The sequence below is a fragment of the Anolis carolinensis genome, chromosome 3, assembly GCF_035594765.1.
Source record: "Anolis carolinensis isolate JA03-04 chromosome 3, rAnoCar3.1.pri, whole genome shotgun sequence".
Lineage (NCBI taxonomy): Eukaryota > Metazoa > Chordata > Lepidosauria > Squamata > Dactyloidae > Anolis > Anolis carolinensis.
In genome coordinates this window covers 282,306,791-282,328,366 of record NC_085843.1, presented here as the reverse complement: position 1 = coordinate 282,328,366, position 21,576 = coordinate 282,306,791, and the positions used below count along the sequence as shown (strand labels likewise).

Genomic DNA, 21,576 nt, shown 5'->3' with positions numbered 1-21,576 from the left:
TGGAACTATACTCTCCAAATCAGGAGAAAAATAAGTGCGTTATTATTATTATTATTGGCTAAACATGAGCCAGGATTGTGATGAAGCAGCAAAATAAGCCAATGTGGTTCTAGGCTGCACTGATAGAACTATACTCTCCAAATCAGGAGAAAAATAAATACACTATTTATTATTATTATTATTATTTATTGGCTAAACATGAGCCAGGATTGTGATGAAGCAGCAAAATAACCCAATGTGGTTCTAGGCTGCACTGATGGAACTATACTCTCCAAATCAGGAGAAAAATAAGTGCATTATTATTATTATTATTATTATTATTATTATTATTATTATTATTATTATTATCATCATCATTATTGGCTAAACATGAGCCAGGATTGTGATGAAGCAGCAAAATAATGCAATGTGGTTCTAGGCTGCACTGATAGAACTATACTCTCCAAATCAGGAGAAAAATAAATACACTAATTATTATTATTATTATTATTATTATTATTATTATTATTATTATTTATTGGCTAAACATGAGCCAGGATTGTGATGAAGCAGCAAAATAACCCAATGTGGTACCGCATTTTGCTTCTGACAGAATAAAGAAAAATAAATATTATTAGCTAACCATGAGCCAGCATTGTGACGCAGTGGCAAAAAAGACCAATGTAATTCTAGGCCACAGTGATAGAAATATAGTATCCAAGTCAGGGAAAATAATAGCGCTGCTTTGTTCTGTTTTTGGAAGAGACCTTACTTTGCTTATTACACCATGTAACACAGTGTTTGTTCCTGGGTTATAAATGTCATTTCCTAATTGCGTCTATCATATAAACACAAGATATGTTTATTAAACTGCAAACACTTTGTTTCTGCAGCACATTTTGCTCTAGTGTTTCAATGAGTATCTCACAGAGTCTCACCCAATTCACCCAAGATTTGTGACGGGCACAAAAACAAACTTTTCTGGAGTAGAACAACTGCTTTCAAAGTAAGGACCGCACAATGAAACAGGTTACGAAGTTTATTATGTTTTAAAGGGCAATTTAAATAAATGAAGTATGTCTAATCCGGATTTGGGGAGGGGAAGAGTAAATTGCGTAGTTTTGCAGATGGAAACTGGTAAGATATAAAGAAAACAGTTCCTCCCTCCTGTTTTGTGCACTTTGCTTCCTCATTCTCTGAGCAAAAACACAGCCTGGAAAAAAATAATATATTTCTTCAATGGCAAGATTTTGGAGGTTATCATTTGGATGCCATCTTCGTCCCATTGTGGTTGGTGATGCTTGTGGTATCTAGGTTTATCACCTTAGGGAGATATCCCAAAGTTAGTACCGAAATATCCTTAAAACATGGAAGGGGTCCCTTGAGGCCATCTAGTCCACCCCCCTTCTAGGATTTTATCACACCTGGAATACTGTGTCCAATTCTGGGCACTGCAATTGAAGGTAGCATGTGTCCAGAGGAGGGAGACTCAAAGGATCAAGGGTCTGGAGAACAATCCCTATGAGGAGCGGCTGAAAGAGCTGGGCATGTTTAGCCTGCAGAAGAGAAGGCGGAGAGAGAGGAGACATGATGAGGGTCATGTATAAATATGTGAGAGGAAGTCACATATTTGTTTGCTGCCTTGGAGACTAGGAACAATGGCTTCAAACTAAAGGAAAGGAAATTCCACCAAAACATTAGGAAGAACTTCTTCACTGAGAGAGAGAGCTTTTCAGCAGTGGAACTCTCTGCCACAGGAGGCTCCTTCTTTGATGGCTTTGAAACAGAGGCTGTATGGCCATCTGTCAGGGGTGCTTTGAATGCGATTTTTCTGTTTCTTGGCAGAATGGCGTTGGACTGGATGGCTCACGAGGTCTCTACCAACTCTAGGTTTCTATTATTTAATGTAAGACCTCTAAAGCAGGAGGGTTGGTTCGGGGTCTCACATCTATCTATCTATCTATCCATCCATCCATCCATCCATCCATCCATCCATCCATCCATCCATCCATCCATCCATCTAAATACTATGGATAGCTATACAGTAGAGTCTCACTTATCCAAGACTCACTTATCCAAGCCTCTGGATAATCCAAGCCATTTTTGTAGTCAAGGTTTTCAATATATCGTGATATTTTGGTGTTAAATTCGTAAACATAACATTACTGTGTATTGAACTACCTTTTCTGTCAAATTTGTTGTATAACATGATGCTTTGGTGCTTAATTTGTAAAATCATAACCCAATTTGATGTTTAATAGGCTTTTCCTTAATCCCTCCTTATTATCCAAGATATTCGCTTATCCAAGCTTCTGCCGGCCCGGTTAGCTTGGATAAGTGAGACTCTACTGTAGATGTATAATATATAGAAGTTTCATGTAATCTTTACTTTATAGACAAGGTTTGGAATTTTTTTCCTTTATGCTTCTTATGTACTGCCATTGATTCTTGTGTCGTTTCCTCTGTACAGCCACTCCGTGTGATCTTTCGCAAACATCATTGTCAACAGATTTTCTCAATTAGAAAACTCTCCATTTTAGTGGCATTTACTGCCTCCGGTTGCACAGTGTGTTAAAAGCGCTGAGCTGCTGAACTTGCTCACCGAAAGGTGGGCAGTTTGAATCCAGGGAGTGGAGTGAGCTCCTGCTGTTAGCCCTAGCTTCTGCCAACCTAGCAGTTCGAAAACATGCAAATGTGAGATCAATAGGTACGCGCTCCTATTGGCAGGAAGGTAACGGTGCTGCATGCAGTCATGCCAGTCACACGGCCAGGAGGTGTCTACGGACAACGCCTTAGAAATGGAGATGAGCACCAACCCCCAGAGTTAAAGTCAGGGGAAAACCTTTACCTTTACATAGGAATGTCTATAATTATTTTATTTTTGTATCCTGCTCCAATCTCCCCGAGGGGACTTGGGGCAGCTTACATAGAGACAAGTCTTATTATATTATTATGTTATCCATCAAAGCAGCTTACATGAAAAGCATTTCAGTATAATTTAAACCAGGGGTCCCCAAACTAAGGCCCGGGGGCCGGATGTGGCCCTCCGAGGTCATTTACCTGGCCCCCGCCCTCAGTTTTATAATATAATATATTGTATATACAATACTGATAATAATATTATAATGTAATACAATATAACACTAATAATAATACCATATAATAACATTAATTATATATTCTATATTACTAATAATATTACAGTATAGTGGTATAGTTCAATATAGTAATATATAATGCTAATATTGTGCTATGCTAATAATATAATATATTGTATGTACATATAATTTGTAAGCCACTCTGAGTCCCCTTTGGGGTGAGAAGGGTGTGATACAAATGTAGTAAATAAATGCAGTAAATAAATAAATAATAAATACATTTTAGACTTAGGCTCGCCCAAGTCTGAAATGACTTGAAGGCACACAACAACAACAACAACCCTAATTAACTTGACTATCTCATTGGCCAGAAGCAGGACCACATTTCCCATTTGTATGTTGGTTAAAATTGTTTTTATTTTTAAACATTGCATTGTTCTTTCATTGTTCTTGTTGTTGTTGTTGTTTTTGCACTACAAATAAGACATGTGCAGTGTGCATCGGAATTTGTTTGTATTTTTTTTTTCAAATGATAATCCGGCCCCTCAACAGTCTGAAGGATTGTGGACCGGCCCTCGGCTTAAAAAGTTTGAGGACCCCTGATTTAAACCCTAGAATAGTGATGGTCAACCTATGACATGCGTGTCAGCACTGACACACCTAGCCATTTTTGCTGACACGTTGCCGCATGCAGATTGATTGGATGACTATGTCTTTGGTGGCCAAATTTGGTGTGATTTGGTCCAGTGGTTGTTTTGTTGTTTACTCCATGGGAATTATGCACATTACATTTGTATATATAGAATTCTATTATTATTGTAGTATATTATTGCTATTATATTATTATTATATTATTAATGATTACATTGACACTACAATATAGAGAAATCAGCGTGGAAACTGCAAGAGGTACCATAGATTGTTGTACATGGAAATAATGGTAGTAAATAGTTTTTGATTTATTGAATGCAGTTATATATTACAATTATATATTTTTGCCATTTAAACTATATATATTGTGAAATTATGGTTTTTCTCTCGAAGTGACCCAAGTGACACACCACCCAAGTCAGGCTAGGTTTTTGGGTGAATTTTGACACACCAAGTGCAAAAGGTTGCCCATCATTGCTATAAAGGAAGAATGACCCACAGTAACCCTTCCAAGTCTTGGCTTCTTCTATCTTTTATGCGTTGCTGCCCCCTGATGGCCACTTTTGGCAACTGCCTCCTCTACCATTTGCTCAAGGAAGGGGCTTCCAGGAAAATCTAGCTCCCAAAATGGCTGAAAGCCACTGCTGGGTTTTCCAAGGGCTTGTTAGAAAATGGGCTCTGCTGCTGGATTGTTGTCCTTCCCCTGCAGATTTTTCAAAGGGAATATTGTTGAATAGCATCACAATATCCAGGGCTGTTGTTAACCACAGGGTGTATAAAACACACTGTAGAAATAATGCAAGTTGGCACTTGATTTGCAGTGGCTCAATGCAGTGGAAGTTTTATGAAGTCTTTAGCCTTAATGTGTTGTTGAAGGCTTTAACGGCTGGAATGACTGGGTTACTGTGAGTTTTTCGGGCCATATGACCATGTTCCAGAAGCATTCTCTCCTGAAGCTTCACCCACATATATGGCAGGCATCCTCTGAGGTTGAAGTTTGTTGGGAGACTAGGCAAGTGGGGTTTATATATCTGTGGAATGATGTCCAGAGAGGGAAGAGATAACTGTTGTCTGTTTGAGGAAAATGTGAATGTTGCACTTGGGACACTTTGATTAGCACTGAATGGCCTTTCAGCTTCAAAACCTGACTGCTTCCTGCCTGGGGGAATCCTTTGTTGGGAGTTGTTAACTGGTCCAGATTTGTTTCATGTTTGAAATTCTACTTGAATTGCTTGATATCCTTTTGTGCAGATTAAAATGCCTCACAACCTCTGAGGATGCCTGCCATAGATGTGGGCGAAACGTCAGGAGAGAATACTTCTGGAACATGGCCACACAGCCCGAAAGACATACAACAACCCTGTGATCCCGACCATGAAAGCCTTTGACAAAAAAATGCCTTTTTCTTGTTTAAATACTCTTATTACCTGGAATTGTTTATACAGGGTTAATTAGCTGCTCAAACTACAAATAGGCTTAATACTCTTATCCTATACTGCACTCTAAGCTCTGTATTTTGATATTATGGTAATCAAAAGCAAATACAGTAGTCTCACTTATCCAACATTTTAGTAGTCAAATGTTTTTGTAGTAAATGTGGCGATATTTTGGTGCTAAATTCATAAATACATTAATTACTACATAACACTACCGTGTATTAAACGGCTTTTTCTCTCAAGTTGTTTCAAAACATATTTTAGTGCTTAATTTGTAAAATCATAATGTACAGTAGAGTCTCACCCAAGCTAAACGGGCCGGCAGAAGCTTGGATAAGCGAATATCTTGGATAATAAGGAGGTATTAAGGAAAAGCCTATTGAGCATCAAATTAGGTTATGATTTTACAAATTAAGGACCAAAACATCATGTTATACAACAAATTTGACAGAATAAGTAGTTCAATACGCAGTAATGTTTTGTTGTAATTACCGTATTTACGAATTTAGCACCAAAATATCATATATTGAAAACATTGACTACAAAAATGGCTTGGATTATCCAGAGGCTTGGATAAGTGAGACTCTACTGTAATTTACTGTTTAAATAGGCTTGTCCTTAATCCCTCAGTATCCAACATTTTCACTTATCCAACATTCTGCCAGCCTGTTTATGTTGGATAAGTGAGACTCTATTGTAAAGGCAAACTTAAGGTTTTGTTGTTTTTTCTTGTATTTTAACAACTTCTTTGTTATTTCCATTTGCCAGTTGCTTAAGTTTTTGTTAACTGAGTCTACAGCAGGCATGGGCTGTTAGGAATTGTGGGACCTGAAGTCCAAAACACCTGGAGGGACAAAGTTTTCCCATGCTTGGTCTATAGTACTGCTTTAATCCTATGTGCTAGGAGGGCAGTATTAACACAACACACAGTATCTCAGCACAAAGCCCATAAGCAAACTCATGGAAGTTACATTATCTTACCTGTTTGCTTCTGGAGGAATCTGCTTTGTTTTCAGGATCCAGGTGCAGATCTGCAATATTGATTTCAGCAGCAAAAGGCCCTGCTGAATCTGTCCAGCTGAGTAGTTTAATTTCTATGGAGTTTTTTTTACAAAGTGGAATAGTAAGCAATGTGGAATTCTAAGAAAATTTGGTCACTTCTGCCATTTCTACCATCTTCTTAAAGCAGAGGCATGTCTCATGTTTTTTGCCTTTACAACTTGAAAGGTAGGTCAGGCTGAAAATGTAAAAGCTCCCCACAAGAATTTCATAAATTCAGCGGAAACACAAACTTGGATTTAAAAGGACTGGCTATTTCTGTGCCGCAATAACTGTGTTTTAAAGCAAACCTTTGGAGCCTAAGCAATCACAGCACTGATTTCTAGCATTTGTCAACTATATCCTTAAGTAACGATTCTGGTAAAGCCAGGATAAACAAACTCAAGTAGTTTCAGCTGCACAAAAATTCCTGAAAATACTAGTGATTGTAGTTCAAACTTAACCTTATACTCCATCCAGTTGCAAACATAAGCCTTTACTCTTTCCACTATAAGCATAACAAAGCCGTAACAAAAGCACTTAAAACTTGGAAATGCTGAGAAGCATGCAACTTGATTGGCATGTTACTTTCTGCTGAAAGCTCCCAGCAGGAAAGGCATTTTAGTCAAGGTGAAAGCTCCACAGGAAACTCTACACAGATGCAAAGTTCATGTCCTTGGCAAAATGAATGGGGGAGTGATTAAAGGAGAAACAGCTTGAGAGCCTTTTAGATGAAAGCTTTAAAAAGGCAAAGCATTATCTTCCTCAGCTGGTTATCTGGTGGCCTTGCTACCCCAAACTGCAACAGCAGCAAAAAAGAAAAACCAACAGCCACCAATATCTTTCCCAGAAGGATCTAATCAATCAGGAATGGGCAAACCTGGGCCCTCCTGGTGTTTTGGACTTCAACTCCCACAATTCCTAGCAGCCGGTAGGCTGCTAGGAATTGTGGGAGTTGAAGTCCAAAACACCAGGAGGGCCCAAGTTTGCCCATGCCTGATATACACTTCTATGGGGCAAAAGAAAACACAAGAAATCTGTTTAGGCCCTTTAATCTGTCCAAGACAGTATGCTGAGACACAAACGATAAAACATTTTGCATTTTTACAGCAAGGAGAGAAAAAAAACAAGGAGAAAACCTACAGAAATGTGTAAGGAAGTTAATTTTTTTACATGGGGGGTAAAACATTATAAATTCAGGACAAAACACTGACACAGGTCAATTCCCACATTTCTTGTTGCTTTTAAAAAAAGTTCGTATGCGTGGCCAGGCAGTCAAAAACGGTGGTTTGTTTCTTTTCGGGTTTTTTTTCCAAGTACCTCTGAGTGGACTGCGACGCACCTTGGAATGTCCTCTGGAGGCTCTGTCATTTTTGCGGTGTCAGGATTAAAAAAAGAAAACGCCAGAGTCCTTCCAGATTCGAGCAAAGCAAGCCACTCAGTCGTCAAACTTGATCTTCTTCCCTTGGGGTTTGTGGTCACCGCCACCACCTCTGCCTCCCCTGAAGCCCCCGCCTCGGCCTAGGGAAACGGGTTTTGGGAACAGTTAGAAGCCAGCACTGCATTCAAAGGGGTTTTAAGTGTGTGAATTGAGTACCAGATGCTGCTGCAGGCATCAAAGGCCACCTCTCTTACCTCCGAATCCTCTTCCGCCTCCCCGGCCGAATCCTCCTCTGCCGCCCCCTCGGCCTCCACCTCCTCGGCCTCCGCGACCGAAGCCGCCGCCTCCGCCGCCGCGTTGCCCATCACCCTTTGGCTTGGCAAAGTCGAGGGTCACCTTGTTCCCATCGATCTCGCCGTCCTCCATGGCTTCCTTGGCTGCTTTGGCGTCTTCCGCAGAACTGAAGTCCACAAAGCCAAACCTGGAATAGGACAGAGATCAGCTGATCATTACAAGTAAAGAAGCATCCACACTTGTATACAGAGAAATTAGGGAAAGAAGGAAGCCTGTTTCCTAGATCTACGTAGCTCAGGCACGGGCAAACTTCGGACCTCCCCAGGTGTTGTGGACTCCCAACTCTGGTAGGATGTTAGGTAGCCATAGAATCATCGACTTACAAGAGACCTCATGGGCCATCCAGTCCAACCCCATTCTGCAAAGGAGCGGGAAAATCACATTCAAAGCACCCCCGACAGATGGCCATTCAGCCTCTGCTTAAAACCTTCCAAAGGCGCCTCCACCACACTCTGGGGCAGTTTTCCACTGCTGAACAGCTCTCACAGTGAGGCAGTTCTTCCTTATGTTCAGGTGGAATCTCCTTTCCTGTACAGTGTTCCCTCACTACTTTGCCTCACTTTTTGCGGATTCGCTGTTTCGCGGTTTTTCAATAAACTCTAAAAGACTATTATAAATCATAAAAAATTACAATTTACAGCCTAAGGAAGGAAGGAGAAGCTGAAATGAGAGAAAAGGAGCCCAAGCGGCAACGGGAGAAGGAGGTGATTTACAACACACGATTGGTTGATAAAGACTGAAAATAGTGTATAACTACTAAAAGAATGTATAAATATTAAAATAAATATAGCGTCCCTACTTCACGGAGTTTGACTTATTGCGGGTGGCCCTGGAACCTAGCCCCAGTGATAAGTGAGGGAACACTGTAGTTTGAAACCATTGCTCCATTGCATCCTAGTCTCATAGGCAGCAGAAAACAAGCCTACTCTCTCCTCCCCATGACTTCCCCTCATATTTCTACATGGCCTTCACCACGTCCCCTTCTCAGCCTTCTCTTCTACAGGCTAAACATTCCCAGCTTTTTAAGCTGCTACTCATAGGGCTTGTTCTCCAGACCCTCGATCCTTTTGAGTCACCCTCCTTTGGACACATTCCAGCTTAGAGTCAACATCACCCTTCAATTGCAGTGCCCAGAATTGGACAGTGTGATTTCAGGTATGGTCTGACCAAGGCAGAATAAAATAAGAGGGGTAGCATGACTTCCCTGGATCTAAACACTAGCTATTTTTACAGGCCAAAATCCCATTGGCTTTTATAGCTGCTGCATGACATTGTTGGCTCATGTTCAACTTGTTCCCCGCAAAGCACTCTTTCACACATCCTGATGTCTAGCCAGGCATCATTCCCCATTCCGCATCTTTGCGTTTCCTTTTTTTCCGCCTAAGTGGAGTATCTTTCATCTGTCCCTGTTGAACTTCATTTTGTTATTTTTGGCCAATCATCTCTCTAATCTGTTAAGATCACTTTGAATTCTACTCCTGTCTTCTGGAGTATTGGCTATTCCTCCCAATTTGGTTCTGTCCAAAAAACTTATGACCATGCCTTCCAACTCTTCATCTAAGTCAGGAGTCCCCAGCCTAAGTCTCGTGGGCCGGATGTGTCCCTTCAAGGTCATTTACCTGGCCCCTGCCCTCAGTTTTAGACTTCAGCACACAACAACAATCCTCATTAACTTGACTATCTCATCAGCAAGAAGCAAGCCCACACTTCCCATTGAAATCCTGGTAGGTTTATGTTGGTTAAAATTGCTATTTTTAAATATTGTATTGTTCCTTGTTTTTTGGGGGGTTTTTGGCACTACAAATAAGACATGTGCAGTGTGTACGGGAATTTGTTTGTATATTTTTTTCAAACTATAGTCCGACCCGCCCAACACTCTGAGGGACCGTGGACCGGCCCCGTTTTAAAAGTTTGAGGACCCCTGATCTTATGTCATTAATAAAGATGTTGGGGAGGTCCAATGTTTTCCCATGCCTGATGTAGCTCTAGGTGTTTTTGCTTCCCGCCTTTGTCCCCCAGCAATGACCGCTTGCTCAGCTGAAGCAGACAGAAGCAGCACGGAGGTCAGAACTGGAGATTTTGCTCTTCTTCTCGTGCGAATCCACAGCCTGCCACTGGATTTACAGCAGGAAGGAGCTCATTGAGAAGGATAGAAAGGCAAATACTTAGTCAGTTTGAGTCAAAACATACTACTTACCCTTTGGAGGATCCAGTTTCTCTATCGGTGACTATTCTTGCGCCAACGGAGCCATCAAATGATTCCCTCAAGGTCTCTTCTGTGGTGTCTTCAGACAGACCTTTGACGAACAGTGTCTTGCTTTGTTCTTGAGGGAGAGACAAGACGCTTCAGTACTGCAAGTGATGCATCAACCTCCCCTTCTGCCCTCAAATTCTAGTGAGGGTCCCAAAGGCTACTTACGGCTAAATCCTCCTCTGCCCTGGTTCCTGTTCTGCCCGCCTTGTGTGCTGAACTCTAGTCTGATTGCCCGGCCCTCTATCTCTGTGTTGTTGCACGAATTCATGGCTTCTTTTGCATCCTCAGCGGTAGCAAAATCTACAAATGCAAACCTATGGAAGGAGAAGTAAGAGTTTAGTTGCATGGGAGACGGCCTGGTACCTTTGGCTCCTCTATGATCCCCTCCCTTGGCCATACGCCTGGCACCTCTTACCCTTTAGGCCTTCCCTGGTTGTTCTGTGGGATCCTGATGGCTGAAGCCTTTTCAAAGACCTCCTGAAGGGATTCTTCAGTAGCATCGTAGGAGAGGTTGTTGACAACAAGAGTCTTTGAGTCTGCAGAAGGGAAAGGATCTGGAGATGTCAAAGTTGCAACTCAAGTGTGTCCCTTTCAATAAATCTCTATTTCCCTTAATTTCTGTCATCTTTGTTTTTAACTCCTGACCCAAGTGAGGAAAGAAAAAGGGAAGAAACACTGCTTCTCCTATTAAAGAGTACAGTGATGAGTTTTTTTCCTATCCCATCTTTCTTATAACATGGGACTCAAAGCAGCCTAAAATAAATTTACAACAAAATCGAATACAAAATTCTAAAATCCCATGCAAACATTCATTTGAAACAGTGAACTCAATGAGGTTTGAATGCATGCCAGGAGAGAGGCCTGATATAAATATCTACTTTGATTTCTTTGATTCTAATAAGCCATCAATTGCAAGATACACATAATAACTTCATATGTTCCTGTACGGCAAGGGGTTGGGGACTTGTTGCCCCTTGTGGTCTCTTTCAAATCTATAAATCTATATAAGCACCTGCGATTCTAAGACGCACCCTATTTTAAGGAGATGTTTATATGGGGAAAAATGTGTTTTAGAATCGAAGAAATCGTTGTTTTCTCCGCAGTAGCGTTTTTACCTGACTGTCCTCCCTTGCCGCCTTTCCGGGTGTCCTGTTGGCTCTTCTCGCCGGTGTAGTCGATCACAATGGCGCGGCCGCTCATCTCCAACCCTTGCTTCTCCTCCAAGGTTTTCTCTGCCTCGGCCTCAGATTTGAACTCAATGTAGGCCATCCTGACAGGGAAAATACTTTTTTAACAGGTTTGTTCAGAGTTCAGGTACCATTTTCAGCAAAGTAGTGATCACACTCCAAGTGTTCATCTATGGCAGGCATGGGGAAACTTGGGCCCTCCCTCCAGATGTTTTGGACTTCAACTCCCACAATTCCTAATTGTAAAACACCTGGAAGGAGGTCCCAAATTTCCCCATGCCTGATCCTAACTTAAGCTTTCTCTTTGCTTTGAGAACACTGCTGCAGCATGTACAAGCGATTCCAACAAGGCAACACACACCACAACCCACTTGCTTTGGCTCCTGACTCACCCTTTGCTGTTTCCATCCCTGGACACCAGCCTGACCTCCACAGCGTTGTCAAACTCTTCCTGCAGGTCTTCCTTGGAGACACTGAAAGGAAGATTCTTCACAAAGAGGGTTCTTGCGTCTCTTTCTAGAAGGGGAAAAAGACATGTGTTAACAGAATCAGGTGAAGTCTGCTGAACATTAAGGGATTTAAAAATTCTTGCAATGTCAAAACACAAAAGGATGATCTTTAAGAGATCGAGTCCTACATCTTAAGAAAATGAAGTCCAGTATCCCCAACTTGCTAAATAAGTAACCACATAGGCTTCGAAGTAACTGCCCCCAACAGCTCCTGGACTGCATTGCTAACTCACCTTTCTTGTTCTCTTGAATGCTTTCTCTACTTTTTGCCTTTTCCAGTTTTAGTTCCAAGCCCATTAACTTCTTTCCATTGAGCTTCAGGGCTTTATCCATTTCAGCTTCTGAGGGGAAATCGACGTAGCCAAATTTCCTGGAAACAATTTTAGAAATGATTTTTCTCTAAAACTGTATGATCTGTGTCAAGACTTAGATAGAAATGATGAGCCATATTTGCTTTGAGGACAACCATGCTCTGAGAAAGGTGCTGTAACAAGTGGATATTGCTTTTGCCTTTAAAAGACATTCTGTATCCTGAACAAGCAATTTGTCACGTCAGCACCTAATAATAAAGACCTGTTGCATCTTGCTTAATAAGGAATGCACTGTGATCCAAGCCTTCCCCCAAGCCCTCATTTCCACGTATCAGAAAACATTCTATATGTTCCCTTTTACTACCAAGTTATATAACCTATTTTTCAAAATGGCCTGAGCCTAATACCTAAAAACCTAGATACAATCACCAGAATTTACAATAGCCATCTAAATTAGGGAAATTCTTACTTTGAGCCTCCAAGTCTCACATCTTGGACTTCAATGTCCTTCTTGGTGAAGAAATCCCTGATTCCAGCTTTCAATTCTTCAAAATCCTTGTTTGCGTTTAGGTTACCAAGGAAGACAGAGAATGCAGCTTCAAGAAAGTTAGAAGATTTGAGTTATGACAGGATCCTTGGAAGATGACTGAAGAAAGGTCTGAAAAGCCTCCAGCATGGCTTTCGGTCAACACTGTGTCCTAAGTTGCCCATTTCTGTACGTCACACTCCCCACAGGAAGGGAATCTTGGCAAATGTGTTTGGAACAGCTCAGTGCAGCGCTTTCGACTTTATAATATGGACAATATCTGCCTCTATCGTCCACTGTCTGACATTCTACAATCATTCATTTGGCCCCCATTATTCTTTGGTATTTCAGAAGGAAAAAAAGGGATAAAACTACCTCCTTGCCCCAGAAAACCCGATGAAAAATATCATGGGGTTGCCTTAATGTTGGCAGACAAATTTAAAGCTTTTTAGTCTCCTTTGTGAAAGTATGCAACAACACATTCAGGAGGGCTCGAAAAATATCCAACCTAAATAGGAGAGTGAGAACACATTTAGCAAGAATCACTGGGGAAAAGTGACCTAGTGAACTTCTCTTTGCCCACCAAGGAAGGGCAAGTGAGCACTTCTGCTTATTCCACTATTATGGCAATCAGAATTAGGACATCTACATATGCTCTCTTGTTGCCATTTATCCCTTGTGGGGAACCTCCAGATGTTTCTGTGCACTTCTGTGCAGACATCGTGTGATGTTTTTGTCCTATCAGATGTGGAGAATACTCTTAAAGATGATTTACCACATTTAAATCCTTACAGGCTTTACTGAATCATTTACCCATCTCCACTTAAACTTAGTTGAATACCTTAACTCTTCCAAATAATCTGTATCACCATTAGTTCCTCACTTTGAAATGCTCATACCCAATGCTTAACTGTCCCAGTCCCAACATTTTGTGAAATACAGTGTAGAAATACCATCACTGGATAAATTCAGTTTTTAGAATCGGCACTCCTATTTGTTTAGGAAACAGTCTTGCTGCATTCAACAAGATTTGCTCAGAAAGCAAAAGAGAAAAACAAGAGAGAGAAAAACAATTCATCTGCAAAGCACTATGAAAAAGATAGCAGAAATTGTACTTGGTGCGCAATCAAGCATAAACGCTGTTTTATTTTTGTTACAATCCAAACTGAAGATTAGGACAAAATTAAGTACTTGATTGTACCTTATTGTTTAAAAACAATGTTTTCAACATCCCACCCCAACATCCAGCCTATCTCCTTTCCATTTTTTAATCCTCCCCAATAGACCAAATTATTACATTTACTACGCACTATGTACATAACCATATACAGGCAGTTCACAGGTTACAAACAAGATAGGGGACTGCCTGGACTCACTTTCATCAACACAAGTCTTTTCAATTAAAGTTCATAACACCACAGAGAAAAGGAAGTTAACTACTGTCTACAAGACAAATGGCCACTACTAACTGAGATAAACAAGGACTCTTCATTGGGAGGGAAACTAAATTTGCACTCTTTGTGCTTTCTGCAAAGTTATCCTAAGAGTTAATGCTTGACTATGTTGTGAATAATGTGGAATGTTGAAATAGTGAAGATGTGGTAAGACTGGGATACTTCCAATATTGACAAGAAAGTCATGGTCCTGTTTTGCTTTGGAATAAAAAACATAGGGAAAAAACAGTTTGTGGCTCTCTCAAGGGCTGCTATTCACCTTCGGTTTTCTGTTTCTTGGCATCTGGAGTGCCTTTTTGTTTTGCCATCTCCTTCTTTCGCTTCCCAGATGTTTCTTGCACATTTTCTGTGTGAAGTAAAAAAGAAATAAACAAGGTCAAAAAAATGGTCACACTGGGAGATACAGGGTGCACAACAGGAAGGGGCAGCTGGATCAGGACTTGACTATCTTTGGAAGCGGTCATTTGTGATTCGTATCACATCAGCTCAGCGAGAAATCATCATTTTCCAGCTTTAGGACCAAAGATGAGAACCATATCTTGGGAAGATTGAATTCTCCCAACTAGAACCATAGGGAGGCCATGTCCAACTCACCTTCCTCTTCCTCCTCTTCATCATCATCTTCCTCATCATCCTCGTCATCCTCCTCGTCGTCATCATCTTCCTCAGACTCTTCCTTGGCAACCTTTGCAGGGGTGGCTTTTTTGAGTGTAGGTTTTGCAAGCACAGCTGCTTTCTTCCCTTTTGCTGGCGTGATCTCCATGGGCTCATCTTCAGACTCTGCAGCAATACAGAAGGCCACCTTAGGATCACATACTGCCCACAAATCCCCCTCAGCCTCAGGAGCAAAGTTAAAACTGCCCAGTGGTGAAATGAATTGGTGCAGGCTGGTGAGCAGACAGCTGCAACAAATCACGCTGACCAAGAGGTCATGAGTTCGAGGCCAGCTCAGAGCCTGCATTTGTCTCTGTCTTTGTTCTATGTTAAGGCATTGAATGTTTGCCTTATATGTGTAAGGTGATCCGCCCTGAGTCCCCTTCGGGGTGAGAAGGACGGAATATAAATACTGTAAATAAATAAATATAATGCCCAACACATCAGCTCATACTAGAGACATCAAAAAATTCAGTATTAAGTCCCAATAAATCATCATTTGTGCTGGCATCTAGGAATAATAGACCTCCTTCCCACAGCAACTCTAAACTACAATCATCTGGCTGTTAGGAATTGTGGGAGTTGAAGTTCAAAACACCTGGAGAGCCCAAGTTTGCCTATGCCTGAGCTAAACCATCCCTCTTCTGAAGTACAGGCCCTGCTTTTCCAATCCAGACTTTTTATTCTTTGATATTTTAAAGGTTTCTTTGGACACAAAGGCGACTTACCATCTTCTTCATCCTCATCCTCGTCATCGTCCTCTTCATCGTCATCATCTTGAGCTACTTGCTTGGCTACTTTAGCAGTCACAGCGGCTTTCTTGGCTATGGCGGGGACCTTGGTTGGTTTTTTTACTGGCACTGCTACTTCCTCCTCAGACTCATCTATAGCAATGAAGAAAGACACGGCTGTTTATTAGAAAATCAGCATCAGAGCAACTACAGTTAAAATCCCTACTGCATCCCTTATGGAGCAGAAAAGACTGCATATCGCTGAACTGGCAAGTTTAACGTAACTGTCATGGAGCTTGAGTTAATCTTTGTATAAATGGACCTCATGTAAAAGTTGAGGGCAGGTTTTGAGGCCAAAATTACAGAATTTGATATGGCTCATTAATTTCTAAACAGACCCCATTAAACAAGTGAGGAATCTCATTGCAGGGCTGCTGTGAATTTTTTGGGCTGTCTGACCATGTTCCAGAAGCATTCTCTCCTAATGTTTCATCTACATCTATGGCAGGCATCCCCAGAGGTCTGTTGGAAACTTGACAAGTGGGGTTTACATATCTGTGGAATGATGTCTAGGGTGGGAGAAAGAACTCTCATCTGTTGGAGGCAAGTTTAAATGCTGCAACTGGCCACCTTGATTAGCACTGAATGGCCCTGTAGCTTCAAAGCCTGGCTGCTTCCTGCCTGGGGGAATCCTTTGTTGGGAGGTGTTAGCTGGCCCTGATTGTTTCATGCCTGGAATTCCTGTTTTTGGAGTGTTGTCAAGAAAGAATGCTTCTGAAACATTGCCATTCAGCCTGGAAAACTCAGTGATTCCAGCCATGAAAGCCTTTGACAACACATCAATCTCTAGATTCCGGTGGATGGTTCCTCTGAAGAGTTTAATGAGACAGAGGCCACCCCCATCCATACTAGGGCCATTTACATTGTCAGATGTATTTGCAGTTCTGTTGAGCTGCCAGTTGTCTATTTAATATGACAAAAAATAGGGATGTTATGAAATTAGTGAGCACTATTTTAGGGGCTATCCCATCCAATTCACCTTCCTCCTCGCTATCTTCATCCTCATCTTCCTCATCTTCATCCTCCTCATCTTCACTCTCCTCTTTCTTGGCGTTCTTTCCATTTTTTGCTCCTTTGGCAGAGACCGGGGTCTTCTTTGCTGGAGTTGCAGCTCCTTTCTTTGCCGGAGTCACAGCTGCTTTTTTGGCTGGGGTCGGCGCTGGTGTTGCTTTCTTGCCAGGGGTCGCTGCCGCCTTTTTGTTGGGCGTAACCGCTGCCGCTTTTCCTGGGGTGGCGGCTTTCTTCTGAGGAATCATCTGCAGGGAAACAAACAACATCACTACCCACTGCAGAGAAATGCAATCAGAGAGGAAAATTGAGAACATAATTGCAATACAAGCTCTTTTATATGAGCCAATGCAGCAGAATTTGCTTTTGAGCAAGCATACAAAGGAAAACCTTTACCATTGGGTCATTGTACATCTTGGTTTTCCTGGGATCTTTCATTTTCCCCCCAAACATGACTTTTCATTCAATGAGCAATCCTAGTCATGCTTTCATACATGTGATCCATTCTCCAGCTTGCATTTGAATCTTTTCTTAAGGATCAAGATAGGAAAAGTCCTGCTTACTTTATTGCCTTGATTTGTGGTGGAAATGTGTAGCCCTGCCAATATTGCTGGGAGTATAATAACCATTATTATAAAGGTCCGAGGTTCAAGCCCCGGGAGCGGTGTGAGCGGCCACTGTTAGCTCCAGCTCCTGCCAACCTAGCAGTTCGAAAACATGCCAATGTGAGTAGATCAATAGGTACCGCTCCGGCGGGAAGGTAACGGCACTCCATGCAGTCATGCTGGCCACTTGACCTTGGAGGTGTCTATGGACAACGCGCCGGCTCTTCGGCTTAGAAATGGAGATGAGCACCAACCCCCAGAGTCAGACATGACTGGACTTAACGTCAGGGGAAACCTTTACCTCATAATAACCATCACCCATCATCATTCGCTGTGCTGCCTAGCGTTTATGGAAGCTATTCCATTGAAACCTAGGGGCCCTGCACCCCCTGGCCCTGTTATAGGATAAATCACCACAATCCAGATTACTAAACTGGACCTATATTTATAGCAGTGACTTAACACACTTCCAATGTTCAAATACAAACAGCTTTAGGCACTTTTATCAATTACCATGAAGTCATTAGAAAGCAAAGCTCACTGTACTAACTTTAACGTGATGCAGACAAGACTGGGGTTTGATTAACTCAAGCGCTAGCCCCTTTTATCTCTGAGCTGCTTGAGATGATCCACAAAATGGCTTCCAGGCCTGTTCCAGCTCTGTGACTCCAGACATGATTGGATTGCAAGTCCCTCATCATTGTCTATGCAGGCTAGTACTCCTATGAGGTACAGCCCAGCTTCTGGGGTACATCTACACTCTAGAATTCATGCAGTTCTAATTAATGTCATGGCTCAATACTATGGAATCCTGGGAGCTGTAGTTTAGCGAGACACCATCACTTTTTGGCAAAGATGGCTAAAACAATAACTCCCATAGTTCTATAGCTTTGAATTTTGGTGGTTAAAGTGTTGTCAAACTGCATTCATTCTACACTGCAGCTCAGGCATGGGCAAACTTGACTCCTCCAGGTGTTTTGAACTTCAACCCCCACAATTCCTTATATCTGATAAGGTGTTAGGAATTATGAGAGTTGAAGTCCAAAACACCTGGAGGGCCAAAGTTTGCCCATGCCTGTATAGTTGCTCCATGTTGGAGATCACTATAACATTAACTTAACATCCAAGCTAATTTATTACAGTTTTCACCTCTTCCTCGCTGCTTTCCTCCTCTTCAGAAGAGTCGTCTTCTTCTTCACTGTCATCAACTTCCTTGGCAGGAAGGGCAGCCATTTTTTTCAGTTTTTGCGGAGGTTTATTAACATTCTGGAGGATAAAAAAACACAAGTTTAAGCATCTGCAACTGGTACTACATATCATATTATGGTCAGCAGGGAATTTGGACACCAAGGATGAAGACGCAGGCCCCTGAAATCATTATTAACTCTACAATCTGACATTGAAAAAAGCTGTTTATTTCAGAGATAAAGAGCTGTACTAGATGGCCAGAGGCCCAAAGTGTGTGAACAAAACAAATAAACTTGGAACTAATTGACAATTATTTGCCATTGATCCAAGTTAGTAGAAAACTTTTTTGGTTGTGGGGAGTTTTTGCCTCGATTTGTAGCGTCTCCAACCAGTTGCTAGCATTGCTAAGGGTTCCTTGTGGATCAGGAGACATTTTATACTGGACATGGGCAAACTCTGGCCCTCCCTCCATGTGTTTTGGACTTCAACCTACAGCATGTTTGGAATTGTGGAAGTCCAAAATACCTGGAGGGAAAAAAAACCTGGAGATTATTAAGGTTTTGAGAAATGGGGGACCATCTAGATGGCTTCCTTTCCTCCAGCCACTGAATGGAAAGTAACCTTGCCCTATTCATTTCTATGAGCCACATTGTAAACCACATGCGTGTCACATTAAGCCTTGGGGTTTTCCTTCCATCCATTTCAATTAAGATTCCGCCTCCACGAAATGCAACACATGCCTCCCATACTGCTCAACATGAGACCTCCTTCTGGCTACCTTTTTATGATCACAATCCACTCTATAGACCTCCCTGGAATGAATCCGAAGCACATGGCTTGTTTTTTATTGAACTGTACTCTATGGTGGACACAAATAGCAAACCACCATGTGCACATCATGATAATGGATGTTTGATCATTACATGAATGCCGTAATATCCCAGACTCCTCCCTACTACTGTGTTTGACAAGGAAATATTTCCAGTGGCAGAAACAGATCATATAGGCTAGAACAGGTATGTGCCAACTTTGGCTCTCCCTCCAGGTGTTTTGGACTTCAACTCCCACAATTCCTAACAGCGAATTGTGAGAGGTGAAGTCCAAAACACATGGAGGGCCAAAGTTGGGCCATGCCTGGGATATTTATTTATTTACCATATTTATACCCCACGCTTCTCAACCCCAAAGTGGACTCAAGGCGGCTTTACATATAGGCCACTATTCAATGCCTTAACAACATACAATTAAATAATCATAATATTAAAACACATTAAACATTTTAAAACATTACAATCACTATTAGAATATGCGCCTTCTGAGGCAGGAAACCCCATTTAGCGCAGTTCAAACCCAGCGTCAGGTCAAACTGCAAAAGTCAGGCAACAAAAGCATGTGAAAGGAAGCCCATCAATGGCTTTGAAACAAAAGCTCGATGGCCATCTGCCAGGAGTGCTTTAGGTGTGGCAGAAGGGGTTAGACTAGATTGCTTTTGGGGGTCCCTTCCACATGCCCCTATAATACATTATTATTATTATTAGTTCTGCTCTGAATAATAATAATAATATTAATAAAGTAGAGTCTCACTTATCCAAAACCCGCTTTTCCAAGGTTTTGGATTATCCAATGCATTTTTGTAGTCAGTATTTTCAATATATCGTGATATTTTGGTGCTAAATTCATAACTACAGTAATTACAACTTAATTTGTAAAATCATAACCTAATTTGATGTTTAATAGGCTTTTCCTTAATCCCTCCTTATTATCCAAGATATTCGCTTATCCAAGGTTCTGCCGGCCCGTTTAGCTTGGATAAGTGAGACTCTACTGTAATAATAATCTACTTTATACGCTGCTTTCCTCTGAAGTAGCTCCCAACATGATTATCTAAGTCCACACTGCCATATAACCCAATTCAAAGCAGATAACGTGGGGTGTTATATAGCTGTGTGGAAGGGGTCATAGGCTGCCTTAGGAACCTTCTGCTTTGGAGGTTTTGAAACTGAAGCTGGGCGGCCCTCTGTCGAGAGGGCTTGGGTTGTGTCCTCTTAATTAACAAAGGGGTTAAGGCAGGATGATCTTTAGGGGTCTCTTCCAAGCTAAGGATTCTATAAAAACCCCAAAACAATGGAGATTCCCAACAAATCTCTGGAATCCACCGCAATCAAATCAATACAGGCCAACACAATACAATAAAACGCAACGCAAAAGTTATCATTTCCTGCATGGCAGAAAAGGGCTGGACTGGATGGCCTTTGGGGAACCCTTTCTTTTGAGCAGAAGGTAAAAGCACGTGGAAGTCCCGGAAGCGAGGCCTGTGCAAAGGGGCATTTTCCTTCCGTTCCCTTCTTTCCCACGTGGTTGGGGGGAATCACGTGGCTCCGGGTAGCGAGGGTGTGAGTGCGCGCGCAGCCCGCTCCTCTCCTTCCAGCCCCCCTCCCTCCCTCCCTCCGTCCGCTGCGCGCGCCGCTCGGCACAGAGAAAGAAAGAAAAAAAAAAAGAGCGCGCGATCGAACGGAGCCCGGGCGCCTAGAAACTCCCATGCGCGCGCACGCTCTCCCTCGCTCGCCTCAAAGGGGCAACCTAGAAACCGCCGAGCGTTCTACGTCAATCAAATAAAGCCCGAAGTAGTAAAAAAAAAAAGAGAAAGGAGGGGGAAAGCCTTAAAACTGCCGCTGAGGCGAGAGTGCGGCCTAGAAACGGTTGCGCACGCGCACAAGGCTTACCCTCCCCCCTTTCTTTTTAAATTGGATTTTTCTCCAAAGCGTATTCTAGATGAGGCTCAACTAGGCCTCAGGCCTCACCTTGGCGAGTTTCACCATGATGGCGGCGCTGGGAGATGCCCGGATGCGGAGCGAGGCCTGCAGAGAGGGAGAGAAAGAAGGGACCGCCGCGCTCTCGCGTCTCCACCAAAAGCGAAAAGAGCGAGGTCGAGGGCTCGCTTCACGCTCCTTCACGCCCCACGCTGCCCCCTCAGCCAATGGGAGCCCGAGGAACCCCAAGCCCCGCCCACTCGGGGAGGATGGACAGCCGCGCTTCGGGCTTTCCCGACACCCGCGGCCGGCCAATCGCGCGTCGCCTCGCTCCGCCCAATCAGGCGCCGCCCCTGCCTCGGAGGCGGGACGACAGGTGTCTTAGCCAATACCAAGACAGAA

At 42.4% G+C, this 21,576-nt stretch overlaps 1 protein-coding gene and 1 non-coding gene across 2 annotated transcripts; both read right to left on the bottom strand.

The window, feature by feature from the left end:
* Nucleotides 1-7,238: 7,238 nt before the first annotated feature.
* On the bottom strand, nucleotides 7,239-21,512 carry ncl (nucleolin). The gene is made up of 15 exons (XM_003225497.3): nucleotides 21,226-21,512; nucleotides 18,386-18,502; nucleotides 16,603-16,879; nucleotides 15,561-15,716; nucleotides 14,773-14,958; nucleotides 14,438-14,524; nucleotides 12,668-12,794; nucleotides 12,121-12,257; nucleotides 11,771-11,894; nucleotides 11,307-11,461; nucleotides 10,607-10,727; nucleotides 10,357-10,505; nucleotides 10,135-10,261; nucleotides 7,838-8,064; nucleotides 7,239-7,723 (listed from the first exon to the last, which is right to left on the bottom strand). Exons 1-15 carry the CDS (start codon nucleotides 21,241-21,243, stop codon nucleotides 7,641-7,643), a joined length of 2,091 nt encoding a protein of 696 aa, XP_003225545.1. The 5' UTR covers nucleotides 21,244-21,512; the 3' UTR covers nucleotides 7,239-7,640.
* LOC134298151 (small nucleolar RNA SNORD82) lies at nucleotides 15,271-15,338 on the bottom strand. The gene has a single exon (XR_010005100.1). It is a non-coding gene; the product is annotated as a small nucleolar RNA SNORD82 (small nucleolar RNA).
* Nucleotides 21,513-21,576: the final 64 nt, after the last annotated feature.